The sequence below is a fragment of the Hemiscyllium ocellatum genome, chromosome 42 (genome assembly GCF_020745735.1).
Source record: "Hemiscyllium ocellatum isolate sHemOce1 chromosome 42, sHemOce1.pat.X.cur, whole genome shotgun sequence".
NCBI classification, from domain to species: Eukaryota; Metazoa; Chordata; class Chondrichthyes; order Orectolobiformes; family Hemiscylliidae; genus Hemiscyllium; species Hemiscyllium ocellatum.
Genome location: NC_083442.1, coordinates 31,166,946 through 31,191,851, shown reverse-complemented (window position 1 = coordinate 31,191,851; position 24,906 = coordinate 31,166,946). Strand labels below are relative to the sequence as shown.

At 39.8% G+C, this 24,906-nt stretch overlaps 1 protein-coding gene across 3 annotated transcripts in view; it reads right to left on the bottom strand.

Moving 5' to 3' along the window:
- Window positions 1-2,356: 2,356 nt before the first annotated feature.
- Window positions 2,357-24,906, bottom strand: part of peak1 (pseudopodium-enriched atypical kinase 1) — a 195,382-nt gene continuing 172,832 nt past the window's right edge. For all 3 annotated transcript variants that reach the window (XM_060853890.1, XM_060853892.1, XM_060853891.1), the window contains 2 exons: window positions 19,447-20,228; window positions 2,357-10,153 (listed from right to left, as the gene is read on the bottom strand). In XM_060853890.1, the coding sequence (XP_060709873.1) occupies window positions 9,032-10,153; window positions 19,447-20,228 (1,904 nt within the window). In that variant the 3' untranslated portion in view covers window positions 2,357-9,031. The remainder of the gene's footprint in view (window positions 10,154-19,446; window positions 20,229-24,906) is intronic.

Sequence of the window (24,906 nt, the reverse complement as noted above, 5' to 3'; positions counted from 1 at the left end):
GCTTCACCACCCTGTCACTAACCGTTCCCTCCAGCTGTTGGCTTTTACGCTACTGCTGGTGTTTCACCTCTACAAGTGCATGACTTTAACCAGGACATCTGAACTGGGTTGTCTCCAATTGAATGCTGTTAAATGATTGTTGAACAGCAGAATCATAAGCGATGACAGTTCCCTCTTTTGCAGCTGAATCCTTGTGTTACACGAGTGGACTGGTAACGTACACTGCTGCTTCTAGGTCTGTACTGTCAGCTTATGTTGGACATGAGGTCTTCAGTGTTGACACTGGGTTGATTTAACATTGCTACCAAAGTACTTGTGTTGTGCAATATGCATAATTTTCCCTTAGTTCCTAAGACAAGTTTACAGCTGAATATTCCTTTTGGGAATTCCGGCCATAATTAGCACAAAAATCTGGTAGCAGCCACATATTAACTGACACTGCCTGGTTGGGATTTTCGTTTTACCCAATGTATTCACCAGTACGCTAATGGGAAGGGAACCTGCTGTTCTAAGTGGTCTGGCCTTTTGATTCCAGTTTTGTGTGGTAATGGCTGAGCAAAACATCAAGGCAACCCACTGATCTGTGCAATTAGGGATGGACAATAAATCTGGCCTTGTCAGTGTCACTGTCATCCCAAATCAAAACTTGGAAGGCCAGAATGTGTAGTTATTTGGTATGGTTTAAAATTCCACCATCTGTGACAACACTGAAACACTCAAGATCTAAGTTTTATGGCATCATGCATTGAGGTATTTAATCACAATATAATCAAAGTAATACACAATTTAAGTCTTAGCCTGGCAGCAGTTCAAGCTTTAAAGATTTGAGTTGTACGGTTTCAGATCTTTACAAACTTCACTACTACTAGAATTGGTAGAAGCAGCACTCGTGTACTGTGGGACATGAATGCAAAGGTGTCTTTGTTTACTGTTGGTTAACAGTGAGTGTTAAGATTATATATTAGGATATGCATTCAGATTATTCCAATTTGTGTATATATTGAATTATACTTCAATCTTAACTAAATTGTAAAGCAAGCCACACCAGACTCTTAAAATGTTTTGGGAGAAAATTTTGATCCCATTAACATTTACAAAATGTTTGTTCAGTTAACTTTTTTGTCTAAAGACTGTACAGTTTAAAATTTGGTTTGGATTTATGTAAAATTCTGTTCAGATAAATATTTTTTTAAAAGCATCTGTATTAATGTGACACTTCATTAAAAACCTCTGCTGCAATATGTCTTCATCTCTCCTGCACAGTGCATCTGTCATCGCTCGGGTATCTTCTCTCAGGTTATTGGGTGAGGTTCTCATGTAGAGCATGAATGACTCTACAAAGCATGAAACAGTTTAGATAGTCTCTTGGTACTGAAACTGTGTTTGTGCCAGTTATTGCACAAGAGGAACACTTGGGAGCACATCATACATCCAACTTCTGGTTATTTTTCTCCCTCAGCTAACCACTCCTTCACTGCTCTGCAGGATCTGGATGGCAGAAGTTGTAAGCTTGGTGTCTCTTTTAGAACTGAATGGCCAATGAAGGCTCAACCACATTGCTGTAGGTCTGGAGTTGCATCTAAGTTAGACCAGGTAAGGATGGCAGGATTCCCCTCACCATGGACAAGTGAAAAATTGACAAGTTTCATGAATAGGACTAATTTTAAATTCAAATCTCGCCACTTATGGCAGGTTTTTAACTAGTGCCCTCAGGTCTGTATTATTTTCAAGTATCATATCTTCCACAGACAGAGGCTTGGTGAGCTAGTCAAGTTAAGGTTAGAGGACAAGAAGGCAAAGGAAATGGGGTGTTTAAAATCATGAAGTGATTACATGATAGTGAAGCTGCTTCCAAGGTTGCAGGATTAATAACCTAAAGAGATTTTTTTTTTGTTGGGAGGAAATTTTTTTTTAAACTCTAAATTTTTAGAATGTACTGCTGTTAGGAACTGGAACACTCGGAGAAAAATGGAGAGGGAGTGGAATAAGTGTTAGTTGGTAGCCTGAATAGCTGTCCATAAGTAGGAGAACAAAAGGAGGCTATTCAGCCCCTCATGCCTGCTCTGCCCATTAAATAGGATCATGGCTGATCTGACATTCCTCATCCAGCGTTTTTCCTCTTTTCCCAACTGATCAAAAATCTGAGCCTTGAATAAACAAAAGGACTATGGCCCCAGAACTCTGAGACAAGGAGTTTCAAAGATTCTCAACCCTCAAAATAAATTCTATGCAATACAGATACTTATTCTGTTAATGCATATCTTGCTTTCAGTCCCCTGTTTGATAATCCTGAACTGAAACATTAACATGCATCTGCCTGTCCATTGAAAACTATTCTCCATGTTGAACTGTTGTCATTTTTTTAATAAAACATATCCATTTACATGATTGTGACAATTGAACGATTACAGAAATCACACCAGATTAGAATTTCAGCTCCCATTTTTTAAAGTACTACAATTCACACCACATACCTCAGTTTTCAGCCAACAAATCAAAGCAGCAGAACACAAGTTCTGGAATGGCAGGGTGTTGCAGAATACGTACACTGATTATTGTAATACAGTAAATCCAGGCTAGACTATATGAATACTGATGCATTTTCACAAACAAACAGAATCCTCTCATCAGCAGTACAGAATACAGAAAGCTATGTGCAGTCTTTGGGTCAGTTGCACACAAAAATCTGATTGTTTTCTAAGGCAGCTACAAAAAGGCACCATCTCAAACAACTTCCTCCCCCCCGCCCCCCTATAATTGCTTTAAGATAAAACAAATGGCTTAACAAAATAAGGCAATCTTCAATCTTTTCTGGACTGTACTATTAATAGAAACAGGATGTAAAAAGGTGAATGTCAAAAAAAAGCTGCAAAATACCTGCAGCTCTCAAAGTTGACAACTTGATAAATTAACGCTTTCAGTACAGAATGTGTATTTCAACACTCCTCTCATAATTAATGAGATTTTTTTCCAGGACTTGGAACAGTGTCTGTTTTCAATTCATTCACAGAATGCAGTCTCACTGACTATTCCTAACTGCCTTCAAAAAGTGGTGGAGAGTCCCCTTCCTGAACCACTGCAGTCCTTGTGGTACAGATATACAGGGCTGTTAGGACATTCCAAGACTTGACCAGTGGTATACTTCCAAGTATGGCCTGGGAGGTGCTATCCCTCTACATCATCATATCTTCAATTCAATGATAAACTCCTGTATTTAGGAAGTTTAAAATTTTCACACTGGCAGAATATCAAGTGGCAATGTATAATCTTAATGCCAAGGAAGCATATTTGTTGAGAACCATTCAGCTAAAGGAACTAAACATTTATAAAAATATATATAAATGGTAAGAACTAGTTTTGTAAACGCAAGTAATTTGGCTAGTTTTGACAGAAGCACATTAATGCTCTCAGATTCTGTATACCAAAAATAGATCTATTGAGTTACATTATGTGCTATTTCTTTTCTAATACTGCTGTCCATATACCAACTCTATATTCAGGCACTTCACTCACTAGTACACTTTGGTAGCCACCTTTTCCCCATGACCATAGTTCGGTTAAGAGTTGGCATGGGATCATTATGACTTTAGTCTTTGCAAGTTTGACATTCATTTGAAAGTTCAAAGGTTAGCAAACACTCTTGCACCATAAACAAGAAATAAATATGGGGCCAAAAACTTGTAATGCCTAGCTTTACATCTCAGGACAATACAAAGTTCAAGAAGTTTTCCATGCATTTAAAACAATTCCACCAGCAGCATTTCCAAGAGAAATTTAGACAGCTAATGCTCTATCAAATAAATTCCTCAATAGTTTGAACACATGTAGTTAAGTATGCACAGTTTAAACAAAAAAGCTTCTATTTAGGGAGCACCTTTATCATAGTAAAACATCCTGAAGTGCTTCATGGCAACGTGATCAAACAAAGTTTGATAGTGCTGAATAGGGAGTTATTTGGGCACATGATCAAAGAGGTAGCTTTCAAGGAGTATCTCAAAGGTGAGCAAGGAGGGAGGCAGAGATTTGGGAGAAAATTCCAAAGTTTAGGACTAAGGCAGTTGAAGCCACAGTTGCTAATGGTGGAATAAAATTGGGAATGCTCAAGAAGCCAGAATTGGAGCTTATAGGCTGGAAATTAGAGATAAATGAGGGCAGGGCCTTGGAGGGATTTGAAAACCAGTGTGAGAAGTTTAAAATATAGAGTCATTTCCACGTTGAGTGCAGGTCAGGAGGCAGTGGGGCGATTGAGAATGTGGCTCAGAGTAAGCTAGGATGCAAATTCTCATTTATCTCAAGGAAGAATTTGTCAGCCTGGATAGGAGTGAAGTGGAATAGTCAAATGTAGAAGAACCTAAGATATGTATGAGTATATTGTCAGGTGATGAGCTGTAGAAGGTGTGAAATTAGTTGATAACACAGATGTGGAAAAGGCAGTCTTTGTGAAGATTAGATTAGATTCCCTACAGTGTGGAAACAGGCCCTTCAGCCCAACCAGTCCACACCGACCCTCCGAAGAGTAACCCACCCAGACCCAGTTCCCGCTGACTGATTTACCTAACACTATGGGGCAATTTAGCATTGCCAATTCACCTGGTCTGTACACCTTTGGACTGTGGGAGGAAACCGGAGCACCCAGAGGAAACCCACACAGACACAGGGAGAATGTGCAAACTCCACACAGACAGTCACCTGAGGCTGGAATTGAACCCTAGTGCTGTGACGCAGCAGTGCTGAGCCACTGTAAAGGCATGGATGTATTCGGAAGCTCATCTCAGGTCAAATATGGCACCAAAGTTGTGAGCAGTCTTGTTCAACGTCAGTTGTCACAGGTTGAAGTTAGTCAAGAGAGTTCATCCAATATTCAGTTGGTGGAAATTTCAACTCCTTTAATAATATAGGGCGACAAACAGTCTGACAATTTCAAGATGGCAGAGAGAACACAAGACAGAGAGGGGAGGTAGAACTGCATCGCATTATCTGCAGCATCAATTTCTGCCTGGACACTGAAAGGCATCATAGAGGTGATAAATAAGACACAACCAACAATACATCCTTAGGGATGAGAAAGGTAATGGTGTGAGAACATGAAGCCATTGTAAGTGATTCTCTGGCGATGGTTGGATATACATAAATAGACCAGGGGTGAATGCAGTTCCATTCAGTTGGATGAGGGATAGGCACTGCAAGAGGAGGATGTGGCCAAACATGGCAAAAGCTGGATTAGAGTGTGCTGGAAAAGCACAGCAGTTCAGGCAGCATCAAAGGTGCAGGAAAATTGACATTTTGGGCAAAAGCTCTTTATCAGGAATAGAGGCAAAGGCGGCAAAGACAGTTCATGAAGGATGAAGACATTCAGCTTTGGTGCATTGAAACAGGGTTTTGTTGGGACATCAGTAAGAATCTTTCTGGTACAGAGAGGAGACACAATGTGAGTTTCAGATATACAGTTCTGGAAAAGGGAAACAGATTTGGGAGGTGATGGCATGTTAAAGGACTATGGAAGGGAAAGAGAGGTTAGAAAGAAGGCTGTAATTTTGCAAAACAGGGATCATAAGCATGGTTTTTAAAGGAGAAAGAAAGATAATGACAGCAAAGGAAAATAGTACCTGAGGAGACAGAACAATTAAAATTCACTAGAATTGAACATAGGGAAGAAACTGTTCAATGAGAATAGATTCAGGAAGGAGGTGGGTCTTGAGGACATTACGAGCTGGAAGAGGTTGAGAAGAGAGAAACTAGAGAAATACAGTTGTTTAGGCTGGGGTTGGAAGGAAACCTGAAGTTGAGTCTAATGGGTAAGTAGGAAGAGAGGGAAGCAGCAGAGGCAGCAAATTGAATGGTCTCAATTTAAATAACAATCTAGTGATATCACCACACAGAGTAAGGGTGGAGAATATGGGAAGATGTAAGGAAATGGTTTCCAAAGGAGAAATCCATTCCACTCCACAACAATCTGGTAATGAATAGCTAAATCAGTTGGCCATCTTTTCCAAACAGAAGGGTCATTTGTCCTGAAATGTTAACACTGATTTCTCTCCACAGATGCTGCCAAACCTGCTGAGTTCTTCCCAGCAATTTCTAGTATTTTGTTGCTTATTTACAGCATCCGCAGTTCTTTCGGTTTTTGTCTACCATATTCATTAAGGTCTGTGTCCCTTCAATATAATGTATTGTAAATGAAGGATCCACCAGAACGAGGGGCAAGTAGTTTTCATGGGGACCAGGACAACAAAAGCATTAACAGATTGGTAGCTGCGTCTGGTGGACAGAAGGCCAGGCAGTTAGGATTTTGAAAGTGCAATTGTAAGTGAATTGGGAGACAGTGTTTCTTTCCCCCAACAGAGACAACAAAAAAGGAAGGAGACGTTAGGGAAGTAAGTGATCGAATCTCTGAACGAAACCATGAGAGCAGAAAGACAATGCAAGATGTCACAGTTTTGTGCGTGTCTTTGGTGTGAGGGGGAAGTTGCAGCTGTGAATACAAATTGGAATGCTTTTATGGAGAGATCAAGAGAAGGGTAGGATGGCCTGAATCTTATAGCGAGAGAGAGAGAGAGAGAGAGAGAGAGAGAGAAAGCACATGAAGAATTAAGATGGAGGTTCAAATCACCGAGGAGAAGTATTAGGTTTTATATATTCCAGCCAATTAGTAAAATACCAGTAAACCTCCCAGCATTTTCACTGCCCTGACTAGCCACAGGAATTCAATGTAAACAAATGAGTCTGACAAATATCCCCATTCTTTCAAGTGGTTAAAATGATGGCAATTGTCAAGTGGTGATGGTCATTATTTCACACTGCAAATGGGGAGAAAGCACAACCTACAATTCTATATAACTTAGGTCTGGGAAAGAACTTACAGAGGTTATTGAAATTCAAGGCAGATATATTTTGCAGATTTCAGTGAGAAATTATGACAGTTGGCCTAAGGGGCAACACTTACATTAGGGGTGGCTACAAAACGCAATTTGCTCTCTGGTACATGCAATTTCATTAACGTTCACCATTTGAAGGTGAAATATATAAAGCCAAAATTTCATTCAGTAACAGAAAGCCACAAATCTTTGCAGCATGAATTGGCTTCATTCACAACTTAAGTGTGATCTTGATAGTGATACAGGAACCTTAAGTTGACATATAAGCATGCCAACAATTGTATGAAGTTATTTTATTGATCATTTTAATGCAGACTTTAGCACGTTTGATTTTGTAATTACTTTCTTTTAAAAGGAGGAATCTAAAAAGAATGTCATGTAATATCAGTGAAATATTCATACAATAACATTTGAAGAGTTATTCTGAAGCACAAGGGGCTGGAGACACAAGAATATGACTGCTCCGTTTGCTGGCAGTCAGTTGAAACAAAAGCATTGCATCCCAGCTCCCACTTATTCCACATAACTGGGTAAACTGCAGTTTTAGCTGAGGTTTTATTTGGTTTCATTAAATGAGGAAAACAGAAATCTTACCTACTCGGGGCTGGTTAGAGTTACGGTACTCAAGCCTGAGATCACTTAAAGCCATAGACAACTAGTTATAGCATATGATAGCATGGCAGAAAAAGAATAATCAAAGTCTTTTGCCTCTTTTGACAAATATTCTGATCAGTTAAATTACTGTAAAGCAATGCGGATATATTGATGTCACTGTTCCCCTTTAATGTGTACTAAGAAAAATATATACTTGATTAGGAAAAACTTTCCACATATACACACAGTCACTTCAGAACACAGGGTGGATTAGAATTACGGTCAACAAATGTGTCACACAGGCTGTTCCATGAAAGGAAACTTGGCAGCACAATTCAGGACAGTATACCACTTGAACTGAAGATGCAGCCTACTCATTGTACTCTTCACAGGGCACTGGTAATGCTGCAAACAGGCAACATCCAGGTTGACCTCATGTTCCATTTCAGAAACTACATTTGTTTTGTGATTATTCGCACCCTTTGGCTACAATTTTCATGGTATTGCCCTAAATTTCCATGAGGTGTACTGACACATTCAGGAAGAGACAGTATACTAACTAAAAATTTTCTGAAGAGATACCAGTGCTGTTTACTGCTGTTAATTGGAGTCTCCTGTTCAGTCAAATGATGCCAAACTCACTGATCTGCCTTCAAATCCAAACAATCCAAGTACTAAATAATCCAAGCAAGGAATTGTTAAATTGTTATTATGCTAAAATGACTTTTTTATTATTTTGAAAGCTAAACTAAGCTACATTTTTACTGCAAAAATAAAACTGGCAGAGACAGGAAATATAGATTCTGTATAAAAAGCCATGCTTGAGTTTTATTACGCCTATCTTAAGTGCAATGAAATCACATCAAGTAGCTATCACCAGAAAGACTTCCAAAGATATGACCACCATACAGTGAAAAGATTTGCACAAATTCTAATGCTGCATCCCTAAACAGCAACATACTTAATACCACCATGCTCCACTTTCACTTAACTCCCATCTTTTCACCCTGGTTTGTTTTTGTATTCTTAGTGTTTTAGTTGGGATATCATAACACGACGACATGGGGTTCCAAGTCCTCCGTGATTGCCACTGACACCACTCTACAATGGAGCAGCGACCAGACTTCGATCAGCAAAACAAGTTGTCTGACAGCAAATATTTTCTCTCCGCTCCTAGCAGCCCAAAAGATTACATTTGTTTGACAATCTGCTTTTGTGCAACTGACCCATTAATGCACTTTTCACAAAGTGGCTGTAGTTTTGTTTTTTCAAGGCATGATATAAGTAAACATACAAATTGTCATAGATTCATCAACAAACATCCAAGCATCCATTGTAAGAGCAAGTTAGAGCTTGCATATGTGCCTAAGAAAAAAAATAACAAATATTTGTTGCTTAATGTAGGCATCACATTCCAAAATGTAGAAATCTATTACATACACTTTAAATACTGCCATTTACAAAGTCAGAACATTTACAAAAAATTGCACATTAATCCAAATTTGGTAGGAGAGAAGGGAAGAGGAAGGCCAGGAAGGGAAAGCAAGCAGCAGTCACACAGGTTACTGGAGCTGGAGGAGCTTCACAATATGACTGAGGGATTCCACTGAAGCAAAGGCTAAGTACTGACAACAAAGCCAGACCTCAAGGTTAACACTGCACTCTGTATCGATGGCTTTCTCTGCAAATTTGATCATAAGTAGCGTTCGTTTTAGGTCCAGCCAGCTTTGCAATACATTATTTCTCTCTACAGTGCTGTTGAGGGAGTTGAGTGTCTGTAGCAAGTCATCGCGTGGTCCCCATAGGAGGCACTGCAAGTAGACTTTGGCATCTGAAATGAGGATGCGCTCTGAGGGATTAGGATGCAGGAGAAGACTTGCCAGCTGCTGCAGCCCCTGGGAGTAGACAGAGCGTATAGGGATGGCAGGTAGGTCTGTTCGAGTGTATTCCTTCTCTTTGAGTTCTGGGTTTTCTTCAAATGGATTAGGTAGGTGCAACATCTCATAAATGAGTATACCTGTTTGAAACTCATCACACTTTTTGTACTGAGTGATGGTGATGATCTCAGGAGCTAGCCGAGACTGATCCTTCAAGGCTTCAAGATCTACCACCTGACTTTTCTGCTTGGCCTGGGAGAAATTACTGACAATCAGTCGGGCCAATTGTGCATTTGGATTGGTGTTTTCAGATTCACAATTTCCTGAGGTTCCTTGTCGACATCGCACCAAAAGCAAATTCTCCAGCCTCAAGTCACAGTGTGTAACATGATGTGGCTTTAAGTGATTAAGGCCAGCACAGAGTTGCAGCAATAGTAAGCACACTTGTCGCTCATACATTTCAGGGTTTCTGGTGTGCCGTGGTGCTGACTCACGCACAAAGTCAGCAACAGTCTGGTATGGGACCTCTCGAGTGATAACCACCACTCGGCTTCTGTGTTTACTGGACGCTCCCTTGCAGGTGGGGTTGTTGCTTTTTATGGCACTTGAAACATCTGAGCTATCTTCATTTTCCTCCTCTTCTAATACTGGGGCGTTGGGATCCTCCCATGGAAGCATACGGACTGGGACCTCAGCTAGGAAGTGCCCACAGTCCTGTTGGATGTTGAAGTGAACAGCAAGGCTCTGTCTTACAGCCAGACTGTGGTAGTATAGCTGTTGGGATGCTTTAGCTTGACTTTTACAAATCTGGAAAAAGGATACAAGATAGGAGTTTTAAAAACAGATCAGTGAAGAGGGTAACTTGCTCAGTGAACACAAAAATCTAACACCATTTCTAATGACACAGAAACTCCTGGAGCTGCATGTTGCCACCACCAGATGGAGCTTCATAATTTGCGAGTAGCCACAGCTATGCAAGAATAACTTCACATTTCCATGATGTGGAGGTGCTGGTGTTGGACTGGGGTAGACAAAGTTAAAAATCACACAACACCAATTTATAGTCCAACAGATTTATGTTGAAGCACTAGCTTTCGAAGCACTGCTCCTTCATCAGATAGCTGAAGAAGGAGCAGTACTCCAAAAGTTAGTGCTTCCAAATAAACCTGTTGGACTATAACCTGGTGTTGTGTGATTTTTAACTTTACATTTACAGCACTTACCCGGAACTCAGCACAATCAGATCTTTGACCAAATGCAAGGCTTCATCTATATGAGACCCCTCTTCATCTAGCCCCAATATATTTTACAACATGTCTTTGCCCACTTTTTGTGAAATGCCCTTTTTTTACTATTTTTAAGTAATCCTTGTGACAGCTAATTCCACATTCCAACCAATCGCTGGGTAAAGACATTTTTCCTGAATTGCTTGTGGGATTTATTAGTGACTATATCAATGACCCCCTAGTTCTGGATTTCTCCACAATTAGCACATTTTCCCCAAGTCTACCCTAGAATTTCACATACTTGCATTAGGCTTTCAACTGTGACCAACTACCTGACAAGACCTATGTGGAGAGCAAGTAGAAAAGTTTCTCTCACACATTCAACAAGAGACAAGTGTTACCATTCAGACACAGGATCCCTGTTTGATTTACCCTCTCTGAAATATTTATTGTCTTCAATATGGGAAAAGATCCCATTTACTTCAGAGGCATTATATTTTCTTTTTAAAATTATTAAAAATTTAAATTAAATATGGTCAAAATGGTTGAAGAGGAACTTAAAACAGGAAAAGGATAAAATGGTTTTAATGATGTCGTTCCAGACCATTAGGCACAGATGGCTGAAGACTTGAAGGTTAACATTGGGGCAAGTATAAAAAAGTGTAAAAACTATTGGCCAGACAAAGAAAATTCTAAGAGAGCATGTGGATATTGAGCAGGATGATAGTTAGAGACAGGGAGGCACAAAGCCATGAAGAGATTTAAACATAAAAAATATTAAAATTAGTGTGTGGGATACAGGTCAGTGGAAACATGCCTGTCCAGTGTGCGAGACATGATGTAGTGTAGGGTATGAACTGAAGTTTACAGAAGATGGACAATGTCAAGAGAACAATGCAACAGTTGCTAGACCACAAAGTATACTGGAAAGCAAATGTATTTTGTGTTTTTTTAAAAATATCACAATTAACAGCAGCCAAAGCAGAAGGTAAATAACAAACAACCCATTCTCCTTAGCAAGCTTCATTGGAGAAACATTCAGATGCTTTCAATGGCTCAGCTAAAAATTGATAGCATGGACCCAAGTTTGATTCTCAGTCTGTGATACATGGGTTAATCTCAGATTTTACTGCTGTAAGGGCCTTCGTTATGACTGAATGAGGCCCATTAATAACACAGATATATCAGTGATGGAATAATCAGGCTTAACTACGACACCTTCAGAACCAAAGAGCTCAGCAGCATTCATAGCCCAGGCAGAGACTTAGACATGGATTCATAATGCCCACGAAGCCATAATTAGCCTTTTGGAGAGGGCACGCAGATTAGGCTGAAAATTGTGACTGTGTATCTCAGTCCTCAGACATTCAATATGCACTTTTATTGAGAGAAAGACTAGTTCTTATAAATTTTACATTGCCCAGGGCACTAAAACATGTGAACGTGATTACCACAACAATAAAGTGGCAATTTAATTCTTAAAATAAACTAAATTATCAAATAATTTGGAGTTAACATCTTTCCATGAAAACAACCCTATTGGCTTGATTAATGCACTGTTAACAATGCTCGAAGTAACACTATGAATGTAAAGGTAACAATTTTATTATTTAGAGTCATAGAGATGTACAGCTTTGAAACAGACCCTTCGGTCCAACCCATCCACGCCAACCAGATATCCCAACCCAATCTAGTCCCACCTGCCAGCACCCGGTCCATATCCCTCCAAACCCTTCCTATTCATATACCCATCCAAATGTCTCTTAAATGTTGCAATTGGACCAGCCTCCACCACTTCCTCTGGCAGCTCATTCCAGACATGTACCACCCTCTGCGTGAAAAAGTTGCCCTTAGGTCTCTTTTATATCTTTCCCCTCTCACCCTAAACCTATGCCCTCTAGTTCTGGACTCCCTGACCCCAGGAAAAAGACCTTGACTGTTTACCCTATCCATGCCCCTCATAATTTTGTAAACCTCTATAAGGTCACCCCTCAGCTTCCAACGCTCCAGGGAAAACAGCCCCAACCTGTTCAGCCTCTTGCTTTAGCTCAAATCCTCCAACCCTGGCAACATCCTTGTAAATCTTTTCTTAACCCTTTCAAGTCTCATAACATCTTTCCGATAGGAAGGAGACCAGAATTGCATGCAATATTCCAACAGTGGCCTAACCAATGTCCTGTACAGCCACAACATGACCTCCCAACTCCTGTACTCAATACTCTGACCAATAAACGAAAGCATACCAAACGCCTTCTTCACTATCCTATCTGCCTGCGACTCCACTTTCAAGGAGCTATGAACCTGCACTCCAAGGTCTCTTTGTTCAGCAACACTCCCTAGGACCTTACCATTAAGTCCTGCTCTGCTTCACCAAAATGCAGCACCTCGCATTTGTCTGAATTAAACTCCATCTGCCATTTCTCAGCCCAGATCTGGTCCAGATCCTGTTGTAATCTGAGGTAACTCTCTTCGCTGTCCACTACACCTCCAATTTTGGTGTTATCTGCAAACTTACTAACTGTATCTCTTATGCTCGCATCCAAATCATTTATGTAAATGACAAAAAGTAGAGGACCCAGCACCAATCCTTGTGGTACTCCACTGGTCACAGGCCTCCAGTCTGAAAAATAACCCTCCACCACCACCGTTGTCTTCTACCTTTCAGCCAGTTCTGTAACCAAATGGCTAGTTCTCCCTACATTCCATGAGATCTAACCTTGCTCATCAGTCTCCCATGGGGAACCTTGTCGAACCCCTTTACTGAAGTGCATATAGATCACATCTACCGCTCTGCCCTCATCAATCCTCTTTGTTACTTCTTCAAAAAACTCAATCAAATTTGTGAGACATGATTTCCCACACACAAAGCCATGTTGACTATCCCTAATCAATCCTTGCCTTTCCAAATACATGTACATCCTGTCCCACAGGATTCCCTCCAACAACTTGCCCACCACCGAGGTCAGGCTCACCAGTCTATAGTTCCCTGGCTTATCTTTACCGCCCTTCTTAAACAGTGGCACCACGTATGCCAACCTCCAGTCTTCCGGCACTTCACCTGTGACTATCGATGATACAAATATCTCAGCAAGAGGCCCAACAATCACTGGTCTAGCTTCCCACAGAGTTCTCGGATACACCTGATCAGGTCCTGGGGATTTATCCACCTTTACCCGTTTCAAGACATCCAGCACTCCCTCCTCTGTAATATGAACTTTTTGCTACATGTCACCATCTATTTCCCAACAGTCTTTATTTTCCATATCCATTTTACACTTTAAATACTGATGCAAAATATTTATTTAGTATCTCCCCCATTTTCTGTGGCTCCACACAAAGGCCACCTTGCTGATCTTTGAGGGACCCTATCCTCTCCCTAATTACCCTTTTGTCTTTAATGTGTTTGTAAAAACCCTTTGGATTCTCCTTAATTCTATTTGCCAAAGCTATCTCATGTCCCCATTTTGTCCTCCTGATTTCCCTCTTAAGTACACTCCTACTGCCTTTATACTCTAAGGATTCATCCGATCTATCCTGTCTATACCTGACATAGGCTTCCTTCTTTTTCTTAAACAAACCCTCAATTTCTTTAATCATCCAACATTCGCTATACCTACCAGCTTTTCCTTTCACCCTGACAGGAATATACTTTCTTTGGATTCCTGTTCTCTCATTTCTGAAGGCTTTCCATTTTCCAGCTCTCCCTTTACCGCCGAACATCTGCCTCCAATCAGCTTTCGAAAGTTCTTGCCTAATACCGTCAAAATTGGCCTTTCTCCAATTTAGAACTTCAACTTTTAGATCTGGTCTATCATGTTCCATCATTATTTGAAAACGAATAGAATTATGGTCGCTGGCCCCAAAGTGCTCCCCCACTGACACCTCAGTCACCTGCTCTGCCTTATTTCCCAAGAGTAGGTCAAGTTTTGCACCTTCTCTAGTAGGTACATCCACATACTGAAACAGAAAATTGTCTTGTACGCACTTCAGAAATTCCTCTCCATTTAAAATCAATCACCAACTCATCCTCAGTCACAAAAAGCAAGACAATAAACTTGAATTCTGAATTATACCTGAAAAGTGCCTGAATTTTCAGCAAAGATAGGATAGAATTGACCTCCAAAGAATAAAGTTTATTTATATTTAATTGTGAGTAATGTCTGGTGCTTCAAAGTTCAGACAGTGCTATTGAAGTACAAATAGAAACTTCACAGTCCTACAGGGAAATAACAGAAATGAAAGACTGAGTTCCTAACTGGCAGGCAAGTCCCTTTTATCCAACTTCATTAACAGTCTGTGGAATGAGTTACCAGATAACCTGATAAGAACATTCAAGATGATCACTGATGTAGGTAATAACCCTCAAAAACTTGAATTTCATCGCAGTGGAAGCTTTAATGCATAAATGCTGAATCCCAAGACATCATCTTCTTCAGTTTTGAGTTATGTCAACCAGTTCCATAAAATGGCAAAGAATTGACAGGAAACTAAATCAATTTTAGAACTGTAATCAATTTACACTATTAGATTTATTGTCATGCATAACACTGAGATCTGATTAAAAAATGCCATTTAAAGTCTGGAATATGATCATAATAGGCAGAGTGTGGGAAAAGACCAAATAACGATCCCTGTTAGCTCATCTAATTGTTGACTAAACTAGGCATACCTTGAAAACAAAACCTTTTGGGTATGTGCCCCATTAAATCTCAGTGATATAGATTAAAAAAAACTATTATTTGCTTATTGTTGTAGAATCAAATTATTGACACTTACAGATCTCACTTTCCTGATTTAGTGTTTGTTCACCAACAGGGCAACAGCAGCAATAAGAAATACAAAGTTAAAAATCACACAACACCAGGTTATAGTCCAACAGGTTTATTTAGAAGCTCTAGCTTTTGGAGCGCTGCTCCTTCAAGGCAATCACCTGATGAATGAGTGACACTCCGAAAGCTGGTGCTTTCAAATAAACCTGTTGGACTATAACCTGTATGTGAGATTTTTAACTTTGTTGGACCGGCACTCCAAACCATTAAGAAATACATTTTACAAATCTACAGGACAAGTCAGTCAATAATGATGCAGTTTAACTTGAAAGGGTGCAGGAAAGATTTACAAAGGAGGTTGCCAGGATTGGTGGGTTCGAGTTATGGGGAGAAGCTGATGAGGCTGGGGCTATTTTCCCTGGATTATCAGAGGCTGAGGGGTGATCTTTGAGGTTGATAAAACCATGAGGGGTATGGGGAGGGCAAATACCCAAGATCTCTTTTCTAAGGTAGGGGAGTCCAAAACTAGAGGGCATAGGTTTGAGGTGAGAGGGGGAAAGATATAAAAAGGATCCGAAGGGATACCTTTTTCATGCAGTGTGTGGAGCATGAATGGAACAAGCTGCCAGAGGTGGTGGAGGCAGTGGGTACAATAACAGCATGTAGAAAGCATCTGGATGGGCATATAAATAGAAAGGGCTTAGAGATTTATGGGCTAAATGCTGGCAAATGGGACTAGGTCAGATTGGGATGTCTGATCAGTGTGGACAAGCTGAACCAAACGGTCTATTTCCATGCTATATGACTCTATAATCAGCTCAAATGCTCACATAAGCAAGTTGCTTGGGCTGTTAGCAGAGTTGTTCTGCTTTTAAGACCACGTTACCAACAGGTTGTAGTTGGAAGATCTGTTATCTTAAAATGACTCCAAAATCTTTGTACTCAGAACTTGCAGGAAGGATTGAGTACCTTTTGAATAAAGGACACTCAAACATAAATTATATTGTTGTTGTGTTTTCTTAAAAAAAAAGCTAACTTTGCTCAGAGCAGAGATTGAATTGAAAAGAGTGGTAGTTCAGACTCAAAGTTGGTGGGAAGACTCACATTTAAAATCTTTTGACTCAACACTAAATTGCCAACGATTAGTCCCTACCCACTTTTAGCATGACCTTCCCTGTTTCAGGAATTTTACTATTCCAAGGTTGTCTCATGTCTGACATTACATTCCCAGAATATTTGCAGACACAGTGACAAAGCCAGACATTTTCCAGTTGGTACTACGTTGTGACAAAGCACAAGTTTACTCTTGGCTTTTTTTTTGAGTGGGATAGAATCAAACTTTTTTTCAATTGATAATCTTAGATACCACAAATTCTTATATTTGACTACTCTCAATACTAAACAAAAATTACTGAAGATTCTTTTAAACTAAAAGGAAGAATGTAAATATTAACATAAAAATATTTACACTTACTAGCAAACAAAACTCCATGCAATCATACAAAAACATAAAATGTACAGCAAGATGTCAGGCACCAGGCCGCATTAAAATTACACGATATTAATATAAACAATTTATGATCCTTTACATACACACTCTCTGGAGCAGCGGACACTGAGGGGAGACTGGATAGAAATCTCTAAAATTATCAGATGCATAGATAGGGTTGATGGTCAGAATTTTTTTCCCAGAGTTGAAATGTCTAATATTGGAAAGCATGGATTTAAGTTGAGGGGAGGAAAGTTCAAAGGAGATGCGAGGGGCAATTTTTTTTTAAAAAACACATAGCGATAGGAGTCTGTAATGCTCTGCCAGGGATTGTGGTGGAGGCAGATATGTTAAGAGACTTTTAGATAAGCGCATGAATATGCAAGGCACGGAGGAATATGGACCAAGGGCAGGCAGAAGGGATTAGATCAGTTTAATTTGGTGTCACGTTGGGCACAACATTATGGGCCGAAGGGTCCGTTCCTGTGCTGTACAGTTCTATGTTCTATGTGTATTAAGCAGACATAACCCATCTGTTTAAATGTTCCTGAGCTCTTCGAAAGATAGGCATTTGTTGAAATTGTTGAACGAAAACTAAGACAAAAGCAATCAACTGTGATGAAAATGACAGATCATGGCTGACTGAGGTGGGTTAAGATCACCCCAGTCCAGAAATCTGTCTGAACAAAATAATTGCTATTTGATCTTGTCAATTTTAAGAATCAAAAAATTTGAGTTCCTCAATAATATTTTGAGGCTGAGTATAAACTAACTTAGAAATATCCAAATAGGTTTCTGGACAAGGTTAGTGGACATCTACAGCAAGACTAAAACATTAGATGGCCAATTTGCTTAGAAAGACTGTCAGACTAAGAGTTAACATTATGAACTGCACAATAATTATAATAATTTTATAAAGCAACTTGTGAACTGGAAGAGTCGATAAAGTATAGCACTGGAAAAAGCACAGGTCAGGCAGCATCTGAGCAACAAGAGAGTTGACGTTTTGGGCTTAAAACCTTCACCAGGAACCCACACTGGAACCCACACATACCTAGGGTACTCCAAAATTCATTCATTCAATTTTTACCAGCTCATAACCAGATTTCTGGAGAGGATGATTTACTGCTACATTAGAACAACTACTTGTATTAATATAGTATCGTTAAATAGAACAACTTCTTAAGGTACTTCATGGAGATGTAATGACACTAAAGCAAATGCCAAGCCAAAGGAAGAGATAAATTTAACTACAACTGCTTCTCTCCTGAAAATCACAAACACAACCAAAATACAGCAGGTAGCTGATTGGTCAGACTGCACGTTGGGCAAGGCAGGATTAGCTGAAGTGATTCCTGGGACTACAACATCCAAGGCAATTGTGGAATGAACACTATTTTCAAGACTGGAGTTTGCAGTTTACATTTAAAGTATTTTAATAGTCTGGAAAATGGACTTAAGTAAAATATTTTAGCAATAAGCAGTTGCAAAACATCCAAAATGGAAACTACAGTTAAGTACTTAAGACCACCCAGTCTGAAAGCCTGATTTGGTAAGCTGCCAAATCCTGTAACCAACAGCCACAGTTAATGAGCCTAAATTTTTAAAGTAAAGTTGCATCTTTGCTCCTATACTCAAAGGCACTTATCCAATGACATGTGTTATTAATTATACTTAAACTTTAAAGAATTTGACACTGCACTGCTTATTTCAAGTAATTCAAAACGTATGTGAATTCTCACGATATTGTACGAGGCAGAAAAAAAAACTCCCCTTAACTTGTGCAAGTTGAAGCCTGAGTGTTATATTCCCAAAGGAAGGCAATCAAATGTCTGGTTCTGTGCCTTATGCCTGCTGCCGTTTGTTGAACAGTTAAGTCTCAGGTGTCACTAATCATATAGGTGCAGGTAGCAGGTAGGTAATTCAGAACAGTACTTGCTGCAGCTGTTCCTAAGCTCCAGATACTATCATATCCGCATTCCCCTTATAAGGAGATCATTACAGAGGGTACTCTCCAAGAGTAGTGAAACATTGAGTTTCTACTGCACTCACATTTCTCTTTATATTGACAACGTGTAAGTGCAAGGAGAAAGACTTAATGGGCACATTACATTTAACTGGTCATAAACGCTTCCACAGGTTATTCAAGGAGAAAGTCTGCTGGCTTTCAATGTTGAACTTGGCTTGATATTCCTTTCTTTGATTTCATGCAATAATCATCACCTTTGTACAGAAGCACAAAATCATCTTGCACATATGGGAGGGGCAGAAAAAATAGAATGCCAATGATTAACCGAAAAATAATAAAACCTCTCTTTGGGCGAGGTCTGAGTGATGATTATTTGTGTATGACAAGATGCAGCACACAGAGTTAGCAGGCAAGGATAGGCCATTAAAACAGTAGACCCATGATGGTGTATATACGACACACAACCCTTTTTCCTAACCATCTCACCCAAGCTTTCTATTCCTTTCTGCCTCATATTGCCTTACCTTAAAATACTCAGATTCTGTCCAGTTTTTCATGAAAGTTACAAGTTTGTTGCTTTTGCTATGGTTTGTGATGACTAGATTTTGGTACATTAAAGAAAGGTGGTAATTATTTGGAGCACTTACCTTGATCGCATATTGGTTATGAAGATCCTTAGCATAGGAAGCTGTGTAGTAAACTGCATCACCTGCCTCACAGCAAGGTTTATCACTCGTCAGTCTGAAGTCTGACCAGTTGTCCAATCCAAAGCGAAGCTGGTTCTTCTGGCCTTCCATAAACCTGTCCTCACATTTAGCTGCCAGTTTCCGCAGTGAGTCTGTATGGAGGTTTCGAATCTTCATGATTACCTCCTCTTTGTTCTCGATCCCTTTGTACAGCGTATGCCTTTGTGGCTTTTGTATACTTTTACCAGGTCTCTGAGGAATACGATTCTTCTCAGAGAGTGAATCCAAGCTGTTTGAGTACCCTTCCCTACAGCTGCTCGTGGTGAGGCTGCACGTACTGTTGACTGTTGATGATGCTCTGGTCTTTGTCATCGATTTGCTCACTGCTCTTTCCAGTGAATCACCTGACTCGTTGTCACAGAGTCTGGCATCTGAACTGAGCGAGGAACAAGCACTTGACGCATCCCAGTTTGCATCACCAGGATACTCTACGTCATACAATGGATTTGCCAAGTTCACATTGTGTCCAGAATTTCTTCCTTCTATTTTTTTCTGGGCATAGTCCTTTGATGTGGGATCAGTGTTTGCACGGATTATGGTTTTCTTTGGAAGTGGCGGTGGTGTTGGTTGGCTCTCTGACATGATTTCCTGTTCCATAGATCCCACAAATGCAATGGCATCATCTGAAGCTCCTTTCACTTGCCTTGGCTGCTTCAGGGGTATCATGTTAGCCCGTGATTGCCCTATGCAATTATACAAAAGATGACTAAGTATCATAGTACAATCAACCAAAACAGCACACGTGAATAAACAAATAACATTTTGGATAGAAAAACACACTGGATTGAAGATGCCATATTTCTGAGTGCTAGTTTAAATTCCATAGATCAATTTAAATGTTTAGCCTTACTAGAAGTGCAAATAGCAGTTTTGATCGGTGAAACATAATGGTCATAAATGTACTGCACTGGAATGACTGTCCAGTTACAATTCATTCCCCTGCTTTGAGTCCATGAAAACCTTTACACTTCAGAACTACTCTCACCAATCCACAAAAAAGTCAAGCAGGTGGCAGCACTTAGTGAAGATTTTTGGACGCGTAGATTAACATTCTGCTGTCTGACAAATCATAAACAGTACAACAACTTCAATTACATTGGGGCTGATTTGACCTTTATCCCATGTTTTCTCTTTAGTTAGTTTCAAGTAGCAATTACCCTTGACGTAGTGCATAAATCTATGTCTAGCAAAATTAATTTGATCCATGCTGGTATCAAAGATGCAATAAGATTGATTCCGAAATAAAGACAGGAAGAACCAGTTTTGGTTGCTATTGTGATCATTGAATCTAAGACTATCTGACTACACCAAACCATTGGGTGAAAATGGTTAGTTATGGAGCTAGTTAAAAAGCAAATTAAATGATGATGATTTTAATGTCGCACATATGCCATAAATATATTTAATTTTTTTGTGTGTAACTGCCTGATTCTGGGCAAATTAAGGACTGCAGCTTCACAAAGACAAGCTGCAAGTACTTAAATATAAACCTTGAACTAAAATATTTTTACAAAATGTTCCTAAAGTTTTTCTGAAAGGCTACATTCAGAAATAGAACTGAAAATGTGTTGCTGGAAAAGCGCAGCAGGTCAGGCAGCATCCAAAGAGCAGGAGAATCGATTTTTCGGGCATTAGCCCTTCTTCAGGAATCCTGAAGAAGGGCTCATGCCCGAAACACCGATTCTCCTGCTCCTTGGATGCTGCCTGACCTGCTGCGCTTTTCCAGCAACACGTTTTCAGCTCTGATCTCCAGCATCTGCAGTCCTCACTTTCTCCTCGTACATTCAGAAACAGACATCTGCATATATAGTTCACTATGTTAACATTTAATATAATTGCATTTATTTGCAAAACATTTTTGCAAAACCATGGAATGTGGTTTTGAAATGATGCTTCATTCTCCTGTAGATGACGACCAGTCAACGTTCCTCTGTCTCACAGTGGTTTAGTGCAGAATAGCATTTCAAAATTCAAAATTTCTATGGACACTAAGTAGTACATAGCTAATCCAGCCTGAATAATAAACATTGTTCTCACAGGCATTTGCAATTAGATTATTAGACATGACAGGACATTAATGTAGCAAACATTTTATACGTTACAGAGTCAGGGAGGGTCCCAGAGGACTCAAAGATGGCTAAATAACATCCCTGTTTAAGAAGGGGAGTAGGCAGAAGACAAGAAACTACGTGCTGGTTAGCCTGACCTCGGACATTGGTAAGATTTGAGCATCCATTGTTAAGGATGAAATCATGAGTATTTGGAAGTACGTGGTAAAATAGGACTGAATCAGTACGGCTTCATCAAGGGGAAGTCATGCCTGACAAATCTGTTAGAGATCTTTGAGGTGGGAACAAGCAAGTTAGACAAAGGAGAGCCAGTGGACATGATATATTTGGATTTTCAGAAAACCTCTGCCAAGATGCTGCACTGGAGGATGCCAAATAAGATAGGAGTCCATGGTGTTAAGTGCAAGATACTGGTATTGATATAGGATTAGCTGACTGGCAGAAGGCAGAGAATAGGGATAAAGGGGTCTTTCTCAGGACGGCAACCGGTGACTAGTAGAGCTCCACAGCGGTCTGTGTTGGGACCATAACTATTCACATTAGTTCAGATGTTGCTGGGAATGGAGGGTTGGAGTTATAGGCTGGATAGGCTGGGACGTTTAGCAATGGCATGTAGGAGGTTAAGGAGTGACCTTATAGAGGTTTATAAAATCATGAGTGGAATAGATAAAGTGACAAAAAAGAATCTTTTTCCTGGGGTGGGAGAGTACAAAACTAGGGGCATATTTTTAAGGTGAGAGGAGAAAGTTTTAAAAAGGGACATGAGGGGAAACATTTTTTTTAAAACACAAAGTGATTTGTGTTTGGAATGAACTGCGAGAGGATGCAGGTACAGTTACAACATTTAAAAGACACTTGAATAAACACATGAATAGGAATATTTTGGAGGGATCTGAGCCAAATGCAAGCAAGTGGGACTAGTTTAGTTTGGGAATATGTTCAGCATGGATTAGCTGGACCGAAGGGTCAGTTTCCATGCTGTATCACTCTATGACTCGAAGAACAGGTAGTGCTGAGGAAGCAAGAAGGCTGCAGAAGGACTTGGCAGGCTAGGGGAGTGAGCAAAATAGCAGATAGAAGGCAGTGTAGGAAAGTATAAGGTGATGCATTTTGGTAGGAAGAAAATAGGCGTAATTTATTTTCTAAATGGGGAAAGGCTTCAGAAATCTGAAGCACAAAGGGACTCCAAACTGAGTTCTTGTTTAGGATTTTTCTTAAGGTTAACATGCAGGTTCAGTTGGTCATTAGGAGGGCAAATGCAAAGTTAACATTCATTTCAAGAGGGCTAGAATACGAAACAGATGTACTGCTGAGGCTGTAGAAGGCTCTGGTTAGACCACATTTGGAATATTGAGAGCAGTTTTGGGCCCTGTATCTGAGGATGGATGTGCTGGTGTTGGAGAGGGTCCAGAGGAGGTTTACATGAAGTGATCCCAGGGATGACAGGCTTGTCAAATGTGGAGCAGTTGAGGACTCTAGGTCTGTATGCGATGGGAGTTTAGAAAGATAAGGTGGAGATCTTGTTGAAACTTACAGAATACCGAGAGGCCTGAATAGATTGGATATCCCCACTAACAGAGAATTGGACCCAAGGGCACAGCCTCAGACTGAAGGGTCAACCCTTTAGAAATGAAATGAGGAAGAACTTCTTCAGCCAGAGAGTGGTTAATCTGTGGAACTCATTGCCACAGAGGGCTGTGGTGTTTGAGTGTATTTAAAGACAGAGAAAGATAGGTTGGTAAGGGAATCAAGAGAGAAAGCAGAAGAATGGGGTTCAGAAACTCAGTCATGATCGATTGGCAGAGCAGACTTGATGGGACGAATGGCCTAATTCTGCCCCAGCATCTTATTGTCTTATACTTCAAGAATAGGATGTGGCTGTGATACATACCACTTCAGCTATTACATCAAAGAGCCCAAGACAAAATAATTTTCAACTGTGGGACAGCAATTCTAGCCATTGAACAATTTCAACTACACCCAAACTTTGTGTTCTTAATCAAAACCTCAATAAAATATGAAATTATAGAGTATTATATGAGGAAAAATAGCTGATTCATTGCTAAGCAGATGAATTTTTCATGTTGACAAATGAAATGATGTTTCATTTCATTTGTCAGGATTGTTGCAGAACAAGCTGAGGAACTCAATTCTGGAATGAATGTAACCATTACTGAATTCCTTCCACAGGAACAAATGTAGCAAGGTGTTATTATTATTCTAGAATGGATTTCTGTGCATGCACATTAATACCTGATGTATTCTAGATATGACTTGCCTTCTGGATGGTTCTTGCAGTGACTCAGTATTTGCACTATCTAGTGCATTTTGTTTTGGAAGTCAGTGAAAATGCTCATTTCTGGCTGACAACTCTGCAGAGACAACTACATTCTGGACACCCCCTAATATGTGGCTCAGTATATAAATACACAATTTCCATTCCACCTATTCTAGTTTGGGCATGGTGTTGACATTGCATTGGTCAGAAATGTGCATCACAGGAACAGTTTGAATATGAACAAGTTTATCTTAATAAACTGGATGGTTGTACAAAAGTATACCTTTTATTGATAAGGATGAAAATTGAATAGACTTAAAGCCACCTCCTCAAACAGTTATAAATCCTTCCTTGGCAGCTTTGGGGAACTGATCCTGTACTAGGCAGATGCACATAGTATGGATAATGATCAGCTGATGTGTCATTGAGGACTCATTTCCCACTCTGTTCCAGATGGTTCTACATGATAATGCTTTAGTAAGCTCAATTTAGGAGCAAATTCCTGCAGATGCTGGAATCTGTACTGAAAACGACAAATGTTGGAGATCACAGCAGATCTCTCCAAAGATGATGTCTGATCGGCTGTAATCTCCAACATTTATTCTTTCCAGTTCAGAAGGCTCAACTTGGTTAAGACTCTGTTTTAGTTAGCTAAATGCCATCAGTTAAACATCGCCTTGTCCTTGGGCTTGCCAATGAGAAGCTCTCTGGTTCTCCCAGGGGGGTTAGGTAGATGGGCTGTATTCCTCTAGCTGCCTCCAGCTTATTCTATTGGTCAATTTGCTGTTCCACACTTAAAAATAATAGTTGTTCATTTTAGTGAGAAATAAATTGCAATAGCAGGTTATGGTCAATGGCACAAATATTAATTTCAAATTCAAATTACTCTTCCCATCATAAATATACCTTTTCAGGAATTATAATATATCTGTTCCCAGATTCTGGTAATTACGTAATTAAAGATGTACATGTACTTCTCTTTAGATTCTCTCATCTGCCCTCTTGAGCACAGAA